At 26.2% G+C, this 15,810-nt stretch overlaps 2 protein-coding genes across 2 annotated transcripts; both read right to left on the reverse strand.

The window, feature by feature from the left end:
• Positions 1–920: 920 nt before the first annotated feature.
• On the reverse strand, positions 921–3,327 carry LOC132932940 (uncharacterized). Its single transcript, XM_060999283.1, has 3 exons — positions 3,131–3,327; positions 1,539–1,737; positions 921–1,439 (listed from the first exon to the last, which is right to left on the reverse strand). The coding sequence occupies exons 1-3, from the start codon at positions 3,325–3,327 to the stop codon at positions 921–923; spliced, it is 915 nt and encodes a 304-aa protein (XP_060855266.1).
• A 176-nt stretch (positions 3,328–3,503) lies between these two features.
• On the reverse strand, positions 3,504–4,114 carry LOC132932941 (uncharacterized). Its single transcript, XM_060999284.1, has one exon. It carries the CDS (start codon positions 4,098–4,100, stop codon positions 3,504–3,506), a length of 597 nt encoding a protein of 198 aa, XP_060855267.1. The 5' UTR covers positions 4,101–4,114.
• Between the last annotated feature and the right edge of the window lie 11,696 nt (positions 4,115–15,810).

A 15,810-nucleotide genomic window follows, 5' to 3' on the forward strand; every position in this document is an offset into this window, starting at 1 on the left:
AATAAAATAAAAGCATGAAATTAAATTGCACCGGTCACATTATATCCGATAAATACGGCCGTATACTGCCGACGCCGGACGAAAACAAAATATTTTGTTTTTTCCGGCCGAATTGGCCAGAAATAGTTTATTTAATTAAAATGAAAATATATAAATGTAGGTATATTATTTAATTATGGAAGTTTTAAAAATAAAAATAAATTGTATTGGATTTATTTTTATAAAAACATTGAATTATAATTTTTGTCATTTGCCTTTCGATATTTTCCTTGATCAGTAGTACGATTACATATTAATATAATACTATAAACTCAATACTGTCTACTCAACTACCTACGACATTATTAAGTTAATTAAGTTTAGTAAAGTAATTTAACATTATTAAGTAACTTGTCATAGTTTGTTAATACTATTTTGAATTATTTTAAATTTCATTATTCTGCCGTAAATATGGTTGACTGTGAAAAATTAATCAATTTAGTATTTGAAAAAGAGCCTTTGTGGAACATCAAATCAAAATGTTGCCACAACAGAGACGTTTGTAGAAAGTTGTGGAATGAAATTTCTGTAGAAATGGGAGTCAAAAGTACGTATTAAATCAATATTTATTTATACAATTACAATTTATATACATGACAACTGTATTTAATTCATAATAATATAATACATTTAATATTATGATTATTAATTATTATACAGTATTTTGTTATACAATTTGTAAAATGTAAATACATAGGTAATTTAGTTAAGGTTTGAATAAGTTGAATGAGTATTGAATAAGTGATAGAATATATAATCTACAAAAATACATAACTAAAATTAACATTTTTTTTTTATTTTCTGTAATCCTGAAAACTGACAGCACCAATATCATTAAAATATTCTTTAAATTTATCTCGTATAGTATACGCTTCTTGTTTTTAACGATTGTTACGTCTTGATGTATTATTGTGAACTAAATCTGGATTTGTTAAGTTCTGGTTTATTTTTGAAATTAATGTTTCGTCTACACCTTCTTGGTCTATAATAATATTATGAATCAAACAAATGGTCTTTAAGATTGTGTCAACATGTTTTGGATCAATTTGTATTTCAGTTTTTAAACACCTCCATTTTGATACTAAAATACCAAAAGTACATTCGATCATTCGTCTAGCACGACTTAAGCGGTAGTTGAAAATTGCTTTTGTTTTGTCCAAATTATTATCAAAAGGATAAGGTCTCATTAGGTATTCTTTTAATGGGTATCCTTGATCACCCAATAATACAAATGGCATAAGAAAAGTTGAATGAGGTAGTGTTTTTTTTGGTGGCAAGTTAAATGTATTTCCCTTCAAATGCTCATAAATATTACATACTGTGAAAACTCCACTATCGCTTTGTCTTCCGTATGCTCCAACATCTATAGCAATGAATTTATATTTAGCATCGCATATTCCCTGTAGATGGATAGAAAAATAGTGCTTATAATTATAGAACATGGAACCAGTGTTCTTTGGTTATTTTATACGAATATGCTTGCCGTCAATACAGCCCACACAATTAGGAAAGTTCCATAGCATCTCAAAGTCTTGAGCAATTTTGTAAAACATATCTGTAGTAGGGAATGGCATGTGAATGTTAGCAAAAAGTTTCCTAATAATATTGCACGTATCATAAATAATTTCTCCAATTGTATTATGAGCCATACGAAAAGAAAATGCTAAGGACCTATATGACATTCCAGTTGAAAGAAACCTAAAAATAATTGAAAAAGTCCGTAAACAGCAAATGTCAAAATACTTTGAAAATTTGTATTGTGTATAGAAAGTTATAATGTAAATACAGTTAGTGAAAATTTCATGTATCTACAACAGTCATCTGTTAAGAGTTATACCAAAAACTATATAGGAACAAATTTTTTACTTATAAAGTTTAAATGTCGAGAAAATTTGAAAAAAAATTTGAAAATTTGATTTTATTTATAAATCTCATTATATTAGTATTCTTTAAAAGTTTAAAGTTTCTACGTTTATAACTAGTTAACATACAATTTGCAAAAAAAAAAAATTATATCTTATCATCTTACGAAAATTCTTAAAAATATCATATATTGACAAAATAATATATTGTTACGTGCTGCCCCTTCAGGGATTCACTATGTAGATGATTTGGAAATAATGGTAGCCAAATTAGATTTATAATACAATGTTTTATTAGAACAAATATAAAATGTATAGTATCGTCGTGGTAATAGTAGTAGTAGTAGTCGTCGTCCTGTATGTGGCTAGTGGCGTGAAGTCGCTTCTGCGTTGCTGGTCCAGGTACATCTGTCTTTACTGTGTTTCCAGCCCTCCTATATATGATGTCGGTTCCTTTGATGGATCCTGCGCATGGACGGGGCGGTGTATGTAGCTGGTTCAATAAGTTGTTATTCTCGCAACCGCCGCTCGTGACTTGTTGTTGGCCGCTCCCCTTGATTAGTTTGCCAAAATAGGATATAGTTTCTAACTATGAGGTTACGTCTAGGAGACCATAACAACTCAAGGAGAACTGCCTCTCCGAGTATAATAATACTTATATACTAATACATGAATTGAGTGCGTAAAGCTATTCCTTTACACCTCCCTGCCAAAAAAAAGATTATTAGCCTGTAAGGTTAAGAATCTTTAACAATACTATTTAAGTTCAATAGTCGACAGTAGTTGATTTTACAATTTGGTATACATTTACATTTACAATTTGTTATAATTTTTACATTTCATTACAATCTTGTTTATAACAAGTTACAATAATTGATAGATATATATGTTTTACATTTACAATTTTGTTATAATAGGTTACAATTTGTTATACATATTTTATGACATTTTACATTTATAATGTAATTTACAATATTATTTAATTACATTGTGTTCTTTTTTTTTTTTTTACAATAAGATAAAATTTGAATACATAATAATATAAATTTTGATTACCTGAAATTATAATATTAGAAGTGTTAAAATGTTAGTTTATTATATAATATAAGTTTATATTTCCCCTTTTGAATACAATATTTGTTAGTTATAATAAATCTTCCACCAATTGATAAGTTATGTGAATAATATAATAAACTGTTACACATATATGTCAACATAATTTCATTTACTTAGGATATTCGAGTATATAGCTTGGATCTCTTGTTTTCTCTATTAATTTAAGTAATTCCTTACATTCTCCGTTACAATGGTCATTCATAAAGAGTTCAATATTTCTGGTTATCTTATTTAATTTTTTGAAATCATAACGTTCGTTTAATCTTTTGTTTGCTTTTAATATGTGCCAGTTAAAGCATACCGGTTCCATCTTATTTTCCTTAAGTTTATAAATATGTACTTCGGTGCTTAATATTTTTTTTAATTCTTCGATAAATCTAAAATAATATAACTCTGTTAAGTCTACGTAATTACCTTCACCGTGAAATTATCCTAAAAATCTCTATATATATTTTATTTTTTCCTATATTTTTCGTGACTACATAGTCAAAAACGCATTGGATCGTGACAATGCGTGATATGATGATTCGTATTGCACACCAATCCATGTGCTTCTAATAAGTTTAACATCCTGCCGTTTTTATTAAGTTTTCCTATGTACCCTGAATATAAGGTTTCTCTTGTTTCTATGTTAGTTAGTTTTAAATTAAATTCATTATTATTCCTATCACTGTACGCCGTTATATTTAAAAACGCTAAAATACCCCTTAACCTTAATCTTTTTACAATTGTTAGATCTGTCGTTCCGTTCCAAAAAACTATTATTGGCTCCCTGCTATCGATGTGCAAATATTTCTGTAGGTATACCGTTGACAAAGTCGACTCCCCCTGATGGTTTATACTTTTGTATAATTGGTCCAACAATGGTGTGGTCAAGTTTGGTTTACTCCGGAATACCCTTTTGATTGTTTGCACAACTTTTCCCAAGTCACGGCGCCGGAACCTCCTTAACTTATCGTCTTGTGTAAGTACAAGAGGATTCCCCTCCAGTTTCATCGGTTTATATTTTTCTAAACTGTTGGAGATGGCGCCGGATACCAATAATATTTCGGTCCTATTGATCATAGTGAATTCGAAATCCATTATGAAAAAACGGATTTGAGAGCTAGAATATATATATAAAATATTAAATTTATGTATATTATTATTACTATAGTTACATATTACTACTATATTTAATTTTCCTGTGTTGTTGTTATTATGTTTTACTCTTCGAATATATGGTCCGTGAAAATATACGTCGTGAAATTAGTTGCTCTAAAAGCATTCCGACTTCTACACAGATTGAACTATCCGCCCTAGGGTTAACAATTACTGCGTGTATAAATGCAGTTACCGGTACCATAGCTTGATTTAAAATACGTTGTGTAAACGGCATAGTCATTCTCATATTAGCCTCTATGACATGTCGTTTGAAACATCCTACACAAATCATATCCCCCCGGACGAACTGATTGTGCTGCCCGTTTAATAATTCGTTTTTCAGCTCTGAAAAATTCTATTGCTTGTAGTGTCAATGGTAGTTCTTCCGACAATGGTATGTTTTCGTTCATGTTTGTCTCTGTTAAAATCTTTATATATTAAACTTTTACGTGTATTTATATTTCGTTTCTTCTTATACTCTGAAATAGTTAAAATTTCATTATTTATTACGATAGTTACGTTAATATTACTACTATTCTAATTTCTGTTAATATTACTTATGAAATATTATTTTTACGTATTATATTTTCTATTTGTACGTATTTATAATTTATATTATTATTTATTTAATATTATTATTATTTATTTATTTTTATTTGATTTATTCTTATTTATTTATTTATTTATTATTATATATTTTTTTTATTTATATATATTTTCTATATATTATTCTCTTTTTTTTTTATTATCTTGGTGACGGTGGTGGAGTGAATGGTGTCTCTTCAAACCCCCTTATGTAGTCACTTCTGTTTGATGGTCTATATTTAACTATCCTTCTGGGTATATCTATTACTTGTTCATCACTAATATATTTGCATTTAATTAATATATATATTGCTATTATGAGTACGAGAGATAGTGCTGCTAATACTATTGTTACATATAGTAAGTTAGGCCGGGCGCACACTGATAGAGCAAAACTGTTTCGAGCTGCTTGGAGTAGCTCGGAGCTGTTTGTAGGCAATTATAACATATGTAAAGTAAGTGACGCGCGCACACTAATCAGTCAACATCAACACACGACAAGACAAAACGAAGCATGATCGGTCTTGTTCGGTCTGGTTCTATTTTTTCTCCAAGCAAAATACGAAAATGTTAAGTAATCGTATAAAATAGTTTATTATACGAATAGCTTACAACTGAACACTATCGTTATTTTGGTGTCACATAGATTTTTATGATTTTACTTGATACTTCTCATACTATACTTCATAAATATTTCATAATTATACTTCATAATTATTTTAAAATGGGATGCGATCCAGAAAAATTGATAAATTTTGTTTTTTTAAGAAGATCTATTTACGATTTTACCGATAAAGAGCATAGCAATAGAATCATCCAAGACAGATTATGGAATGAAATCAGCACAGAAATGGAAACATCAGGTTAGTTAATATAAATATAAAAATAAAATAATTTTACTTTTTACATGATGAGTACGTAGTGTATTTCTATATTTATGTATCTGTAATATAAATCAAAATTAAATCAATAGTCAAACTATTTATACATTTACATTTTTGAGCTATTTAAAATTATAGTATTATAATATTATAATATTCTAGTTGATTTATTTTAAAATTTAAAGAAATGTTATATTAAAACTTATAAATTGTACATATTTTGCCATGGAACTGCACCAATGTCTGAATTGAAATAATTCATGAACTTCTCTCGGATATCCATTGCTGCAGTCAGTAGATGCCCTATTAATTGGTCTTGATGTAATTTGACTTTGAGCAACCGTTTGGGTTGTTTGAAGTTGAAGTTCATCTTGGATTTCAGATGGAGCCCCTTCTTTATCCATTATTATGTTATGTAAAATACAACACGCCTTTGTGATAATAGTAGCTTTTTCAGGAAAAACTAACATTTTATTTTCTAGAACATTAAATCGTTTCACAAGAATCCCAAATGCACATTCTACTATTCTTCTGGCTCTCGATAAACGATAATTAAAAATTCTTTTTTCATTAGTTAAATTTCTTTTTGGAAAAGGTCTCATTAAGTTTGTTTGCAAAGGATATGCTTCGTCCCCAACAAATACAAACGGAAACTCGTCGTTAATTTGAGGATCAATTTTTTTTGGCTGCGGAATATTTAATTTATTGTTTTTTAATAATTTTCCAAAATTGGATTCTTTAAAAATACCACTATCACTATTTCGTCCATAATCACCGATATCTACAGCTATGAATTTAGCATTAGCATCAACGACAGCTTGAAGTACAATAGAATGAAATCCCTTATAATTATAATATTCTGAACCAGCATTAGGAGGGCATTGTATTGATATATGTTTTCCGTCAATCGCGCCAAGACAATTCGGAAAGTTCCACAGTTCTTCAAAAGCTTTTGCTACTTCTATCCAATGTTCAGTTGTAGGTGGTGGCATATAAGTAGGACATAAAATATCACATATGGCACAACATACGTCACTTATTATTTTTCCAATAGTTGAAGCGCCAAGACGAAAATGATAATGTAAGCGTTTAAAGTGTCCTCCAGAAGCTAAATAGCTGAAAAATAATTATTTATTCTATTATACCTATTTATTATACTAATTTTATTTCACATTTTTGGGAATTTTAGCCATAAATGCTTATTTTATTTTTTATGTCATTTTTAAATTCTGAACAGAGTGATGAATGTTTTGATTTTACAGAGATGTTTGTTTTTTATATGTATGTCCACGATTACTAATGAAAATAATGCTTCGATTTTAAATTTTAAATACTTTCTTACCTAAAATGTTCACCAAATATTTATTCGCATCATCTATACATAGTATAACTAAATTATATTATTTTATCAAACGATGAATAAAAAATCTTATTTGGTTAGGTTGAGGACAACAATTTATATTTTAATAAAAATATTAAATGAAAAAAAAATCATAATAGAATAAAAAAGTTAGATTTTTTATAAAAATTGGATATTTAAATTTATATATTTTTTTTTAAACCAATACATTCATCGCTCCGCTCAGTCTAAAATATCTATAGATTACAAGTTTTTTGAGATTTTGATGCAGTATATCAAAACTTTAAATGCATAAAACAATAATTAATTAAATATACATTTTCTAGTAGCAGAGTGTAAAACTAAGTGGGCGTGTCTTCGTAATAGTTTTGCAAGAGCTTTACGTGAAGAAAAATCAAAAATATCTGGTTCTGCTGCTTCGAGAAAAAAAAAGTGGTATTTATTCAATGAAATGTCGTTTTTGTCAAGTTTCATGTTGCAGCACAAGCAAACATCAAGTAATCTGGAAGCATCAGATGATGAAAGTGAGGCAACTGATGAGAAAGGTACAGAAAATCCAAATCTCAATGAGAGCGTAAGTGAAATTGAAAGTGAAGGTACAAATGCTACATGTTTAATTGACAGACAAGAGCTGAGAAGAGTATCTTCTGAACCTGTTTTTAAAAAACCAAAAAAAACCCAAGTTAAAAATTCGACTGTAGAACAAGTTGCAGGGCCTATGATCGAATTTTTACGTTCAAAAACAAATAAGTCAGCTGTAGAAGATGTTGATTTATTATTTTTTAAAAGTCTTTTGCCCGATTTCAAAAAATTAAATGGAAAAAACCAGCGCCAGTTTAAACAGTTTGTGTTAACAACTTTAAATACATACATAGACAGCCAAGAAGCTCAAGAATCAGTAGGTAATGATAAAGTATCATATGATAATACTACATCAAATGTACCAGTACAGGAATTTCAAAACTACAACTATACTTTCAGTCCACCCGGATATTCATCATCAAATAGCTCAACATACTGATTTTAAATACTTATTAAATTATTAATATTCATCGTATAAATTTAAAAATAAATAATACATTTTAAGTAAATAAATAAAAAATAAAATTTTTAAATAAAAAAAATAATAAATTGTATTGTATAAATTTGTTTTTCACCAACTTCACTTACTTACTTAAGTTTGATTAATAAATATTTCTAGTATATAATTATAGTATTATTATTTGAACTCACCTCAAGGTTACTAACAATTTTTCAGCAGGAGCTATACTTTGACGAAAATGTGTGTCTTGTGATCTTATTGCCTCTCCAATTTCATTTAATATAAAGTCAAAAGTAGTTGAACTCATGCGAGTGAAATTTTTAAATTTTAACTCATCTTTACGTAATTCAGCCAAAAAATTAAAAATTGTATTATTCTCTGTACGTTTTTTATTTATTTCGTGCACCCAAATTTTACGTTTACGTTTTTTTTCATTTATTTCACTATTTAACAAAAATTGCCACAAAAGCGGTATAACAACATCATCTTCATCAGAGCTCATCTTGACGACTGGTGTAAAACAAAAAATGAAACGGAAATTATTTTGTCTTGTTCGGTTTTGTTTTGTTAGTATGAATGAAATTTGTTCGGAGCGGTTTGAAACAAAATGTTTCGACTAGATCGAAACAGTTTTGCTCTATCAGTGTGCGCCCGGCCTTACTGTGTATAAACTGGTGTTTTTGGCTTTGTTCTCTTAAAACTTCTTGGTCTATCATTTGTTGTACTTCATCCAAGGACTTGGATACGCCGTGTAGATCCGTTAATTGTATATTTGGATTGTCTCCCCATTCTTTATTTACTTCGAATCTATGTATGTGTTCAGGTATCTTCTCTAAAATGCTTTTTATGTTAGTTGTAGGTATGAAATAGAACCACTTATTATATCATTTTCTGATGAAACTAATAGAATTACAATTAAATCTCCTTGTTATTATAAATTAGATGAAAAATAAAAAAATTATTTAGATTTTAATGGTAATATAGATTTTTCAATGACAAGTGAGAAAAAAATGTACTATCCTATTGTTGGTGAATATTATATAAATATTGAAAAAGAATGTGAATTTAGATTAGGTCGAAATGGTCAAATCCCACTAGGTACAATATTTATAGCTATTTATTCAATAGGCGAAATTGAAAATTTATTTAATTCATTCGGAACTAAATTTGTGGAAAATTTTCCTGAAATAAATATTGAAATAAATAAAAATTTATTAAAAATAACTGCTTCAATTGGTCTGTGCTTTGATGAATATTTATCAAATTGTTTAGGCTTTAATTTTATAAAACGTCTGATCCCTATTAATAAAACATGGCCTAAAGGGAAAGAAATAGAATTAGGTGTTGAGTATACACCACCAGATATTGTTTATACGGTAATAGGAATAAAAACTCCAACATTTTACACTCAAGGTTTCTTAAAAGAAATAAATGGCATTATTTCCAATGAAAATAGTAAAACAGAATTAAAAGGAAATTATTCAATTGAACATTTAAATAGTTTATTCAATTCGATTATGAAGTTTGAAAATAATGGTGATTACATTAAAATAACAACAAAAGATTATTTTTCATTTGATAAAGATTTAAATTTAAGTTTAGGAGTGATTGATACAATACATACACATTATGGAGAAAATTCATCATTAAATAATAACAACAAAATACTAGAAGTACATTGTAATATAATTGAAGAATCTATTACACATAATATTGATGAGGTATCTCATTATGATGAAGTTTTATTTTTATTTCAATATAATTCTAATAGTGCTTTGATTAAACCTCATAAAATGATATATAGACCAGTGAGTAAAAATCGGATTCAAAAAATAGAAATTTATATTTTAGACTTGAAAGGTAATATTGTTAATTTTGATGAAGAATTTATTGGTGTTCTTGATCTAATCAAAAAATAAATATGAAAAGTTTTTTTTCAAGATAAAATATCTTGAAAAATTAAAGTATGGAACGATTTTTTTATAAAATTTCATCAACTATTCCTCTTTCAATATCAAACGTATACACTGAACTAGAAATTAAACAAACATAACAAATTGTGTTATCAGGTAAATTTTGACTGAAATCTACGTTTAAAATTACTGTACAGTCGGAGATCGCAATTTGACTTTGGTGTCTACTCATGTTAACAACAAAAAATGGTCTCTTTCTAAACATTTGTTTATCTAAATACATTAATGGATTTTCTTCATGTGATTTATAATAGGTTTTTTTATAACTCATATGATCTTCATATGCTTGACAAAATTTCATATCATTAAAATCAAGATTTTGCCATTCATTAGGATATTTTTTTCCATTAACTTTAAAAGAATAATTTACAACATTACAATCATCAAAAAAAGCAGCATTACTATCTTGATTGTCTAGTCTATTTTTTTGTAAAATGAACATACCAAACAATGGTTGTTTACTTTTTCGATGTTGAGATGATAAATCGCATCTTATATTTTTTCCAGGAAGATTTCTTATTTCAATTAATTGCAATGTTTTAAAATCTAAAATAAACGGTTTCTTAATTAATTCATCAACTATTTGAATTTTTGTTATTTCATCATATTCTATTGTTTGCATTTGAACTTTTAATTCTAAAATATTAATTTTACCCTTTTTTGGTTTAATATTTTTTGTATCTTCTGTAGCTTCAGTGTTTGTTTCTAGAATCAATGCATCATCATCAGTATTTCTTGTAAAAATTATTTCAAATCTAGCATTGTAAATTTGTTTTATATCTTTCATTGACCCTAAACCTAAGTGTGATAAAGGAATGATGAGCTCAACACTTCCTCCTCCTTGAGATGTAGATTGAAATCCTGAATTTTGTGTAGGACCATTTCCATCAACAGCATAACTAAAATAACCTTTTAGTGTACTTAGTCTTCCAGTATTCTCACTTTCATCTATAATTTTATTATTTAATTTAATTGTAACTTTTTGAAACACATGTGCTCCACTATTATCAGATAACATAACATTAGATTTTGCTGGATATTTAGTACCATCTTCTTGTACATATTCAAATAATAAATAAAGTTTTGAATTTTTAACATTCAGAAATTTATCTTTACCATTTACTACAACTATTGTATTTCGGTTAGGTTTATTTAATTCTGTTGTGATTTGAGGTATATAACTTTCATATTGGTTATTTATTATATAGTTATCATACTTATTTAAATTATTTTCCATTTCTTATTTATATTACCAAATATATATATATATATTTTTTTTTAAATAAATGGATAAAGTAAAAGTAAAATTTTTTATTGAAGATGAAAATAAAAAAAAATCTTTATTTGAATTACCTTCACGTGTTTTAATTATAGGACCATCTGGTTGTGGTAAAACAACCTTGTTGTATAATCTGATTATAAATTATTGGATTCCTTATTTAAATCTATATATTTTTACAAAAAATATTGAGCAACCAGTCTATAAAAAAATAAAAAAAATATTTGATGATATACCTTCTATAAACACACATTTTTCTAATGATGAAAAAATATCTGTAGATAATTGTGAACCAAATAGTTTAGTGATTTTTGATGATTTTCTAAAAGAAAAACAAGACATGATAATTGAATATTTTATAAGATCAAGATCAAAGAATATTAGTGTTATTTATTTAACACAAAGTTATACTTCAGTAGATATAAAAACAATAAGAAATAATTTGAATGTTTTAATTGTTTTTAATCAATCAAATTATTATATTGAAAAAATATGGTCCGATTTGATTAGTGAAGATGTAGCTTTAGAAAAATTTAAAAAAATTAATAGTATTTATTGTAAAAAATATGATAAAAAAAGTAAAATAAAAACATATGGTTTCATAACAATAGACTTGATAAAAAATGTAATCTATGACAATAAAGGTAATACGATTTTATATATCGATGAATGATTATGTTTTATTTTAATTTTGTATAATAAATGGAAATTAAACAAATTCAAAAATAATTAAAAAAAATGTTACATTTGAAGATCAAACACAAAACAATTCCAAGGTAGGAAATAATTTAAAAAACACATCAAATGTAAAGATTCAGACAATAATAATTAATACTAAAAAAAAATTATAAAATAGGTTTAAAGATAAATTTTTAAAACCTAATGAAAAAGAGACTGTTATTATAAAAAAAGGTGATGAAGATGAAGATGAAGATAATATTAAAAAAGAAAAAAAAACAACATAAATCTACAGATGTAAATAAAATAATTAATCTTAAAAAAGATTTACAGGATAGATTTAGAAATACTGTTGTAAAACAAAAACATGTAATTGAAGAACAACAAAAAAAGTTTGGACCAATAATAAACGCATTAACAAATGTTTATACAACAATGAATGCAGTTAAAGATGTTGCTATTAAAACTGAAGGAGACATTCAAAAATTAAATAAACCCTATTATTATCAACCTAGAAATCCAGAATTAAAACGATTAACAAGTTCAGAAGAGACTTTTGGAACTCCAAAATATTCTAGTCAAAAATCAACAAGTAATTCTCCATTACCTAAAAATGTTATAAACTTAGGTGCTATTGCGACAAGATATTTACCAACTGTAAAAGATACTAATTCTTTTGGAATATATTATAAAGAAGAAGATGATATTCATATGATTTGAAAAGATAAAATAAATTTTGAAAATGATAATATAATTTTAAATGGAAAAACATATACAGGAACTCTAGGTTTGTGGAGATTATTAACTCATGTAGATACTACCAATCCGAAATTTTATACAGATGATGATTTTAATATTTATAAAAATATATTAATTGAAACTAATTCTATATATCAAAACAATGATCATTCAACGAAAAGAGCTAAATCATGTCGTGGTGAAAAATATAATGATATGATTAAAAACATTTGGAGAGAAATGAATGGAATTAAAACGAATGAAAATAATGAAGAAACTATGGATAATAAAAAGAAAGAAACTACTGATAATAAAAAAAATAATAAAAAATTAATAAAAAGAAAGAAAATAATGAAGATAATGAAATATTAGCTGATGATAATCAAATAGTGGAGGGTTTAAAGAAATACACAGAAAATCGTATTGAATATCGTAATATTAGTAATGTAAACCAAGTTATAGATAATTTACAGTTTATTTCTGCAGAGGAAAGAGCTGGAAATAATAATTTTAAAAACGAAAAACTTGGTATTCTTCATTTGTTTAAAATAATTATGGAAAACCATATTGATACTCCTGAAGGTATTGAATATTTACTAAAATATGTAACTTGTTTACCAAAGGAAGTGAAAAATATATCAAAAGAAAAAATAATTAAAAATATACAATATATATCAATTGAAGAAAGTAAAGGGAATAATATTTATCATAATGAAAAACTTGATATTTTTAATATTTGTATTAGAGAAATGGAAAAATTAATTGATATACCTATTTATGGTGCAGATTATTTATCATCATATGTTTCATGCTTACCAAAGAAAATTATTACAGGTTCAGGAATTGTTAATTTTCTTTTGAATTGTTCAAGTTTACCTCAAATACATTGGCCTGGTTATAATTATTTAGGACCGGGAACAAAGTTAGAAAAAAATAAAAAACCTAAAAACAAATTAGATGAAGCTGCGAGAGAACATGATTATTTTTATAAAGATAATAAAGATACTAAAACAAGACATATTGCTGATAACATTTTAGAACAAAAAGCAATGGAAAGATTTTATGATCCTCACAGTTCTATAGGTGAAAAAACTGCAGCCATTTTTATAGCAAATGTAATGAATGTTAAAAGACGATTTGGAATGAATTTAATTTAATTTTTTTTTTTTGTATTATAAAGTGAATCTAAATTTAAATAAAAATCAATTAAAGAAAATATTGAAAGCTCATAATAGTAAGAAAGATGTATCAATTCTAATTGAAAATAATCAAATTGATAGTGGAAAACATAAATATATTCTTGAGCCAGAACAAATAAGAAAATTAAAAAACGCTAAAAAAAATAATACCAGATCAAGATTAGAACTTAAACATGTTCAAATTAAAAAAGGTGGATTTTTACCAATAGCTATTGCTGTGATTGAAGGTGTAAGTGCTTTGGCTGCAGGTGCAAGTGCAGTTTATACTGCAATAACTGATGCTAAACATAAAAAAAAATTGGAACAAGAAACAATTCGACATAATAAAGAGATGGAAAAAATTAGATCACAAGGTTCTGGTTTGAAAAAAAAAAAAATATTGAAAAAAAAATTTAAAAAATGAATAAATTTTAAATAAAAACATTTAGAAATAATATTGAAAAATTTGAAGGTATTTATACACGGTTTTGGATTAAAGAAAATAATATAAAAATTGATCCATTGAGTAATATAGATATAAATTATTTTGGAAATAAAATAAAAAATTATAGAGGGTGTTTTATGTTAAATGAATTACCTACAACACCACGGAAAAATGAATGTGGAGTATTTAATTTAAATGATTCTACTCAAAATAGTTCTCATTGGGTTGCATGGAAAAAAATAAACAATACATTTAAAATATATTTTGATCCATTTGGTCATATAGTTGGTGAGCCACCAAAAGAACTTTTAAAATATTTGGGTAAAGATAATCTTTTTTGTACTGTTTCCCAATTTCAATATTATAATGATCCACCTATATGTGGTCATTTATGTTTAGAATTTATTGAAAATTATAAAAAATTAATTTAATTATCATATTTTTTTTAATAGAAATATTTCTATTAAAAAATAACGACTCGTTTAATATGTTTTAAATTATATTTATTTCTAAATAACATAACAATATATATTTAACAACGAGTCAACGAGTCGTTGTTTTTTTTACGTTAACGAATCGTTGTTATGTTAACGAGTCGTTGTTTTTTTACGTTAACGTTGACATTGTTTTTTACGTTAACGTAAACGTTGATGTTAACGAGTTGTTGATGTACTCATATGTATGTTTTAATAATTCGATGTTAAAAAAATATATTTCTATTATAATAAATAATGGAAATTAGACATAATCAAAATCTAACATATTTAAATATCGTTAATGAAATTGAAAATGAACTACAACAACCTATGAATGATCCTGTGGAAGACCGTGATGATGATAAATATTTTTATTATGAAAATGAATGTCGTTATGAAAATGTTATAAGATATGTTCAATATAAAAAAAAAATCAATTATTAAGACTACAAAACCATGTAATAAATAAATGTTGTTTCGTAAATATTATAAAATTTATGCATTGCAAAACACTTAATGAACAATTAAAAAAATTTAAACGACTAGAAAGAATTAAAAAACATAAATAATAATTATTTTTTAAACATCGAAAATGTAAATCGAATATAATACTTACGAAGTATTATATATTTATATATTATAGTACCTATACAGTGCTGTATAATAATAATAATAATAATAATAATAATAATATATATATGAACGTTAGACTGATTATTTTTAACATCCTGTTGTAGAATGTTATCTGCTGACTACTATACAGTGTGAAGTATACAGCGTGGTATAATTATACTAGTTTAATTTTATTTAAATAGTGTTACATAGTATACATTACATATCTAAGCATTGTGGCGCGGTGGTTAAAGCGTGTGCTTTGAGAACAACCGCATTGGGTTCAAATCTGCCTGACAATTTTTGTAGCGCTGCATTAATTGTTATGTGATTTGTTCCTACTGTGTTTGTTCTCGTAGTGGGATTTGAAATTAGGTGGGGGGCATTATAAAGCCGGCAATTG

The sequence above is a fragment of the Metopolophium dirhodum genome, chromosome 1, assembly GCF_019925205.1.
Source record: "Metopolophium dirhodum isolate CAU chromosome 1, ASM1992520v1, whole genome shotgun sequence".
Classification (NCBI taxonomy): domain Eukaryota; kingdom Metazoa; phylum Arthropoda; class Insecta; order Hemiptera; family Aphididae; genus Metopolophium; species Metopolophium dirhodum.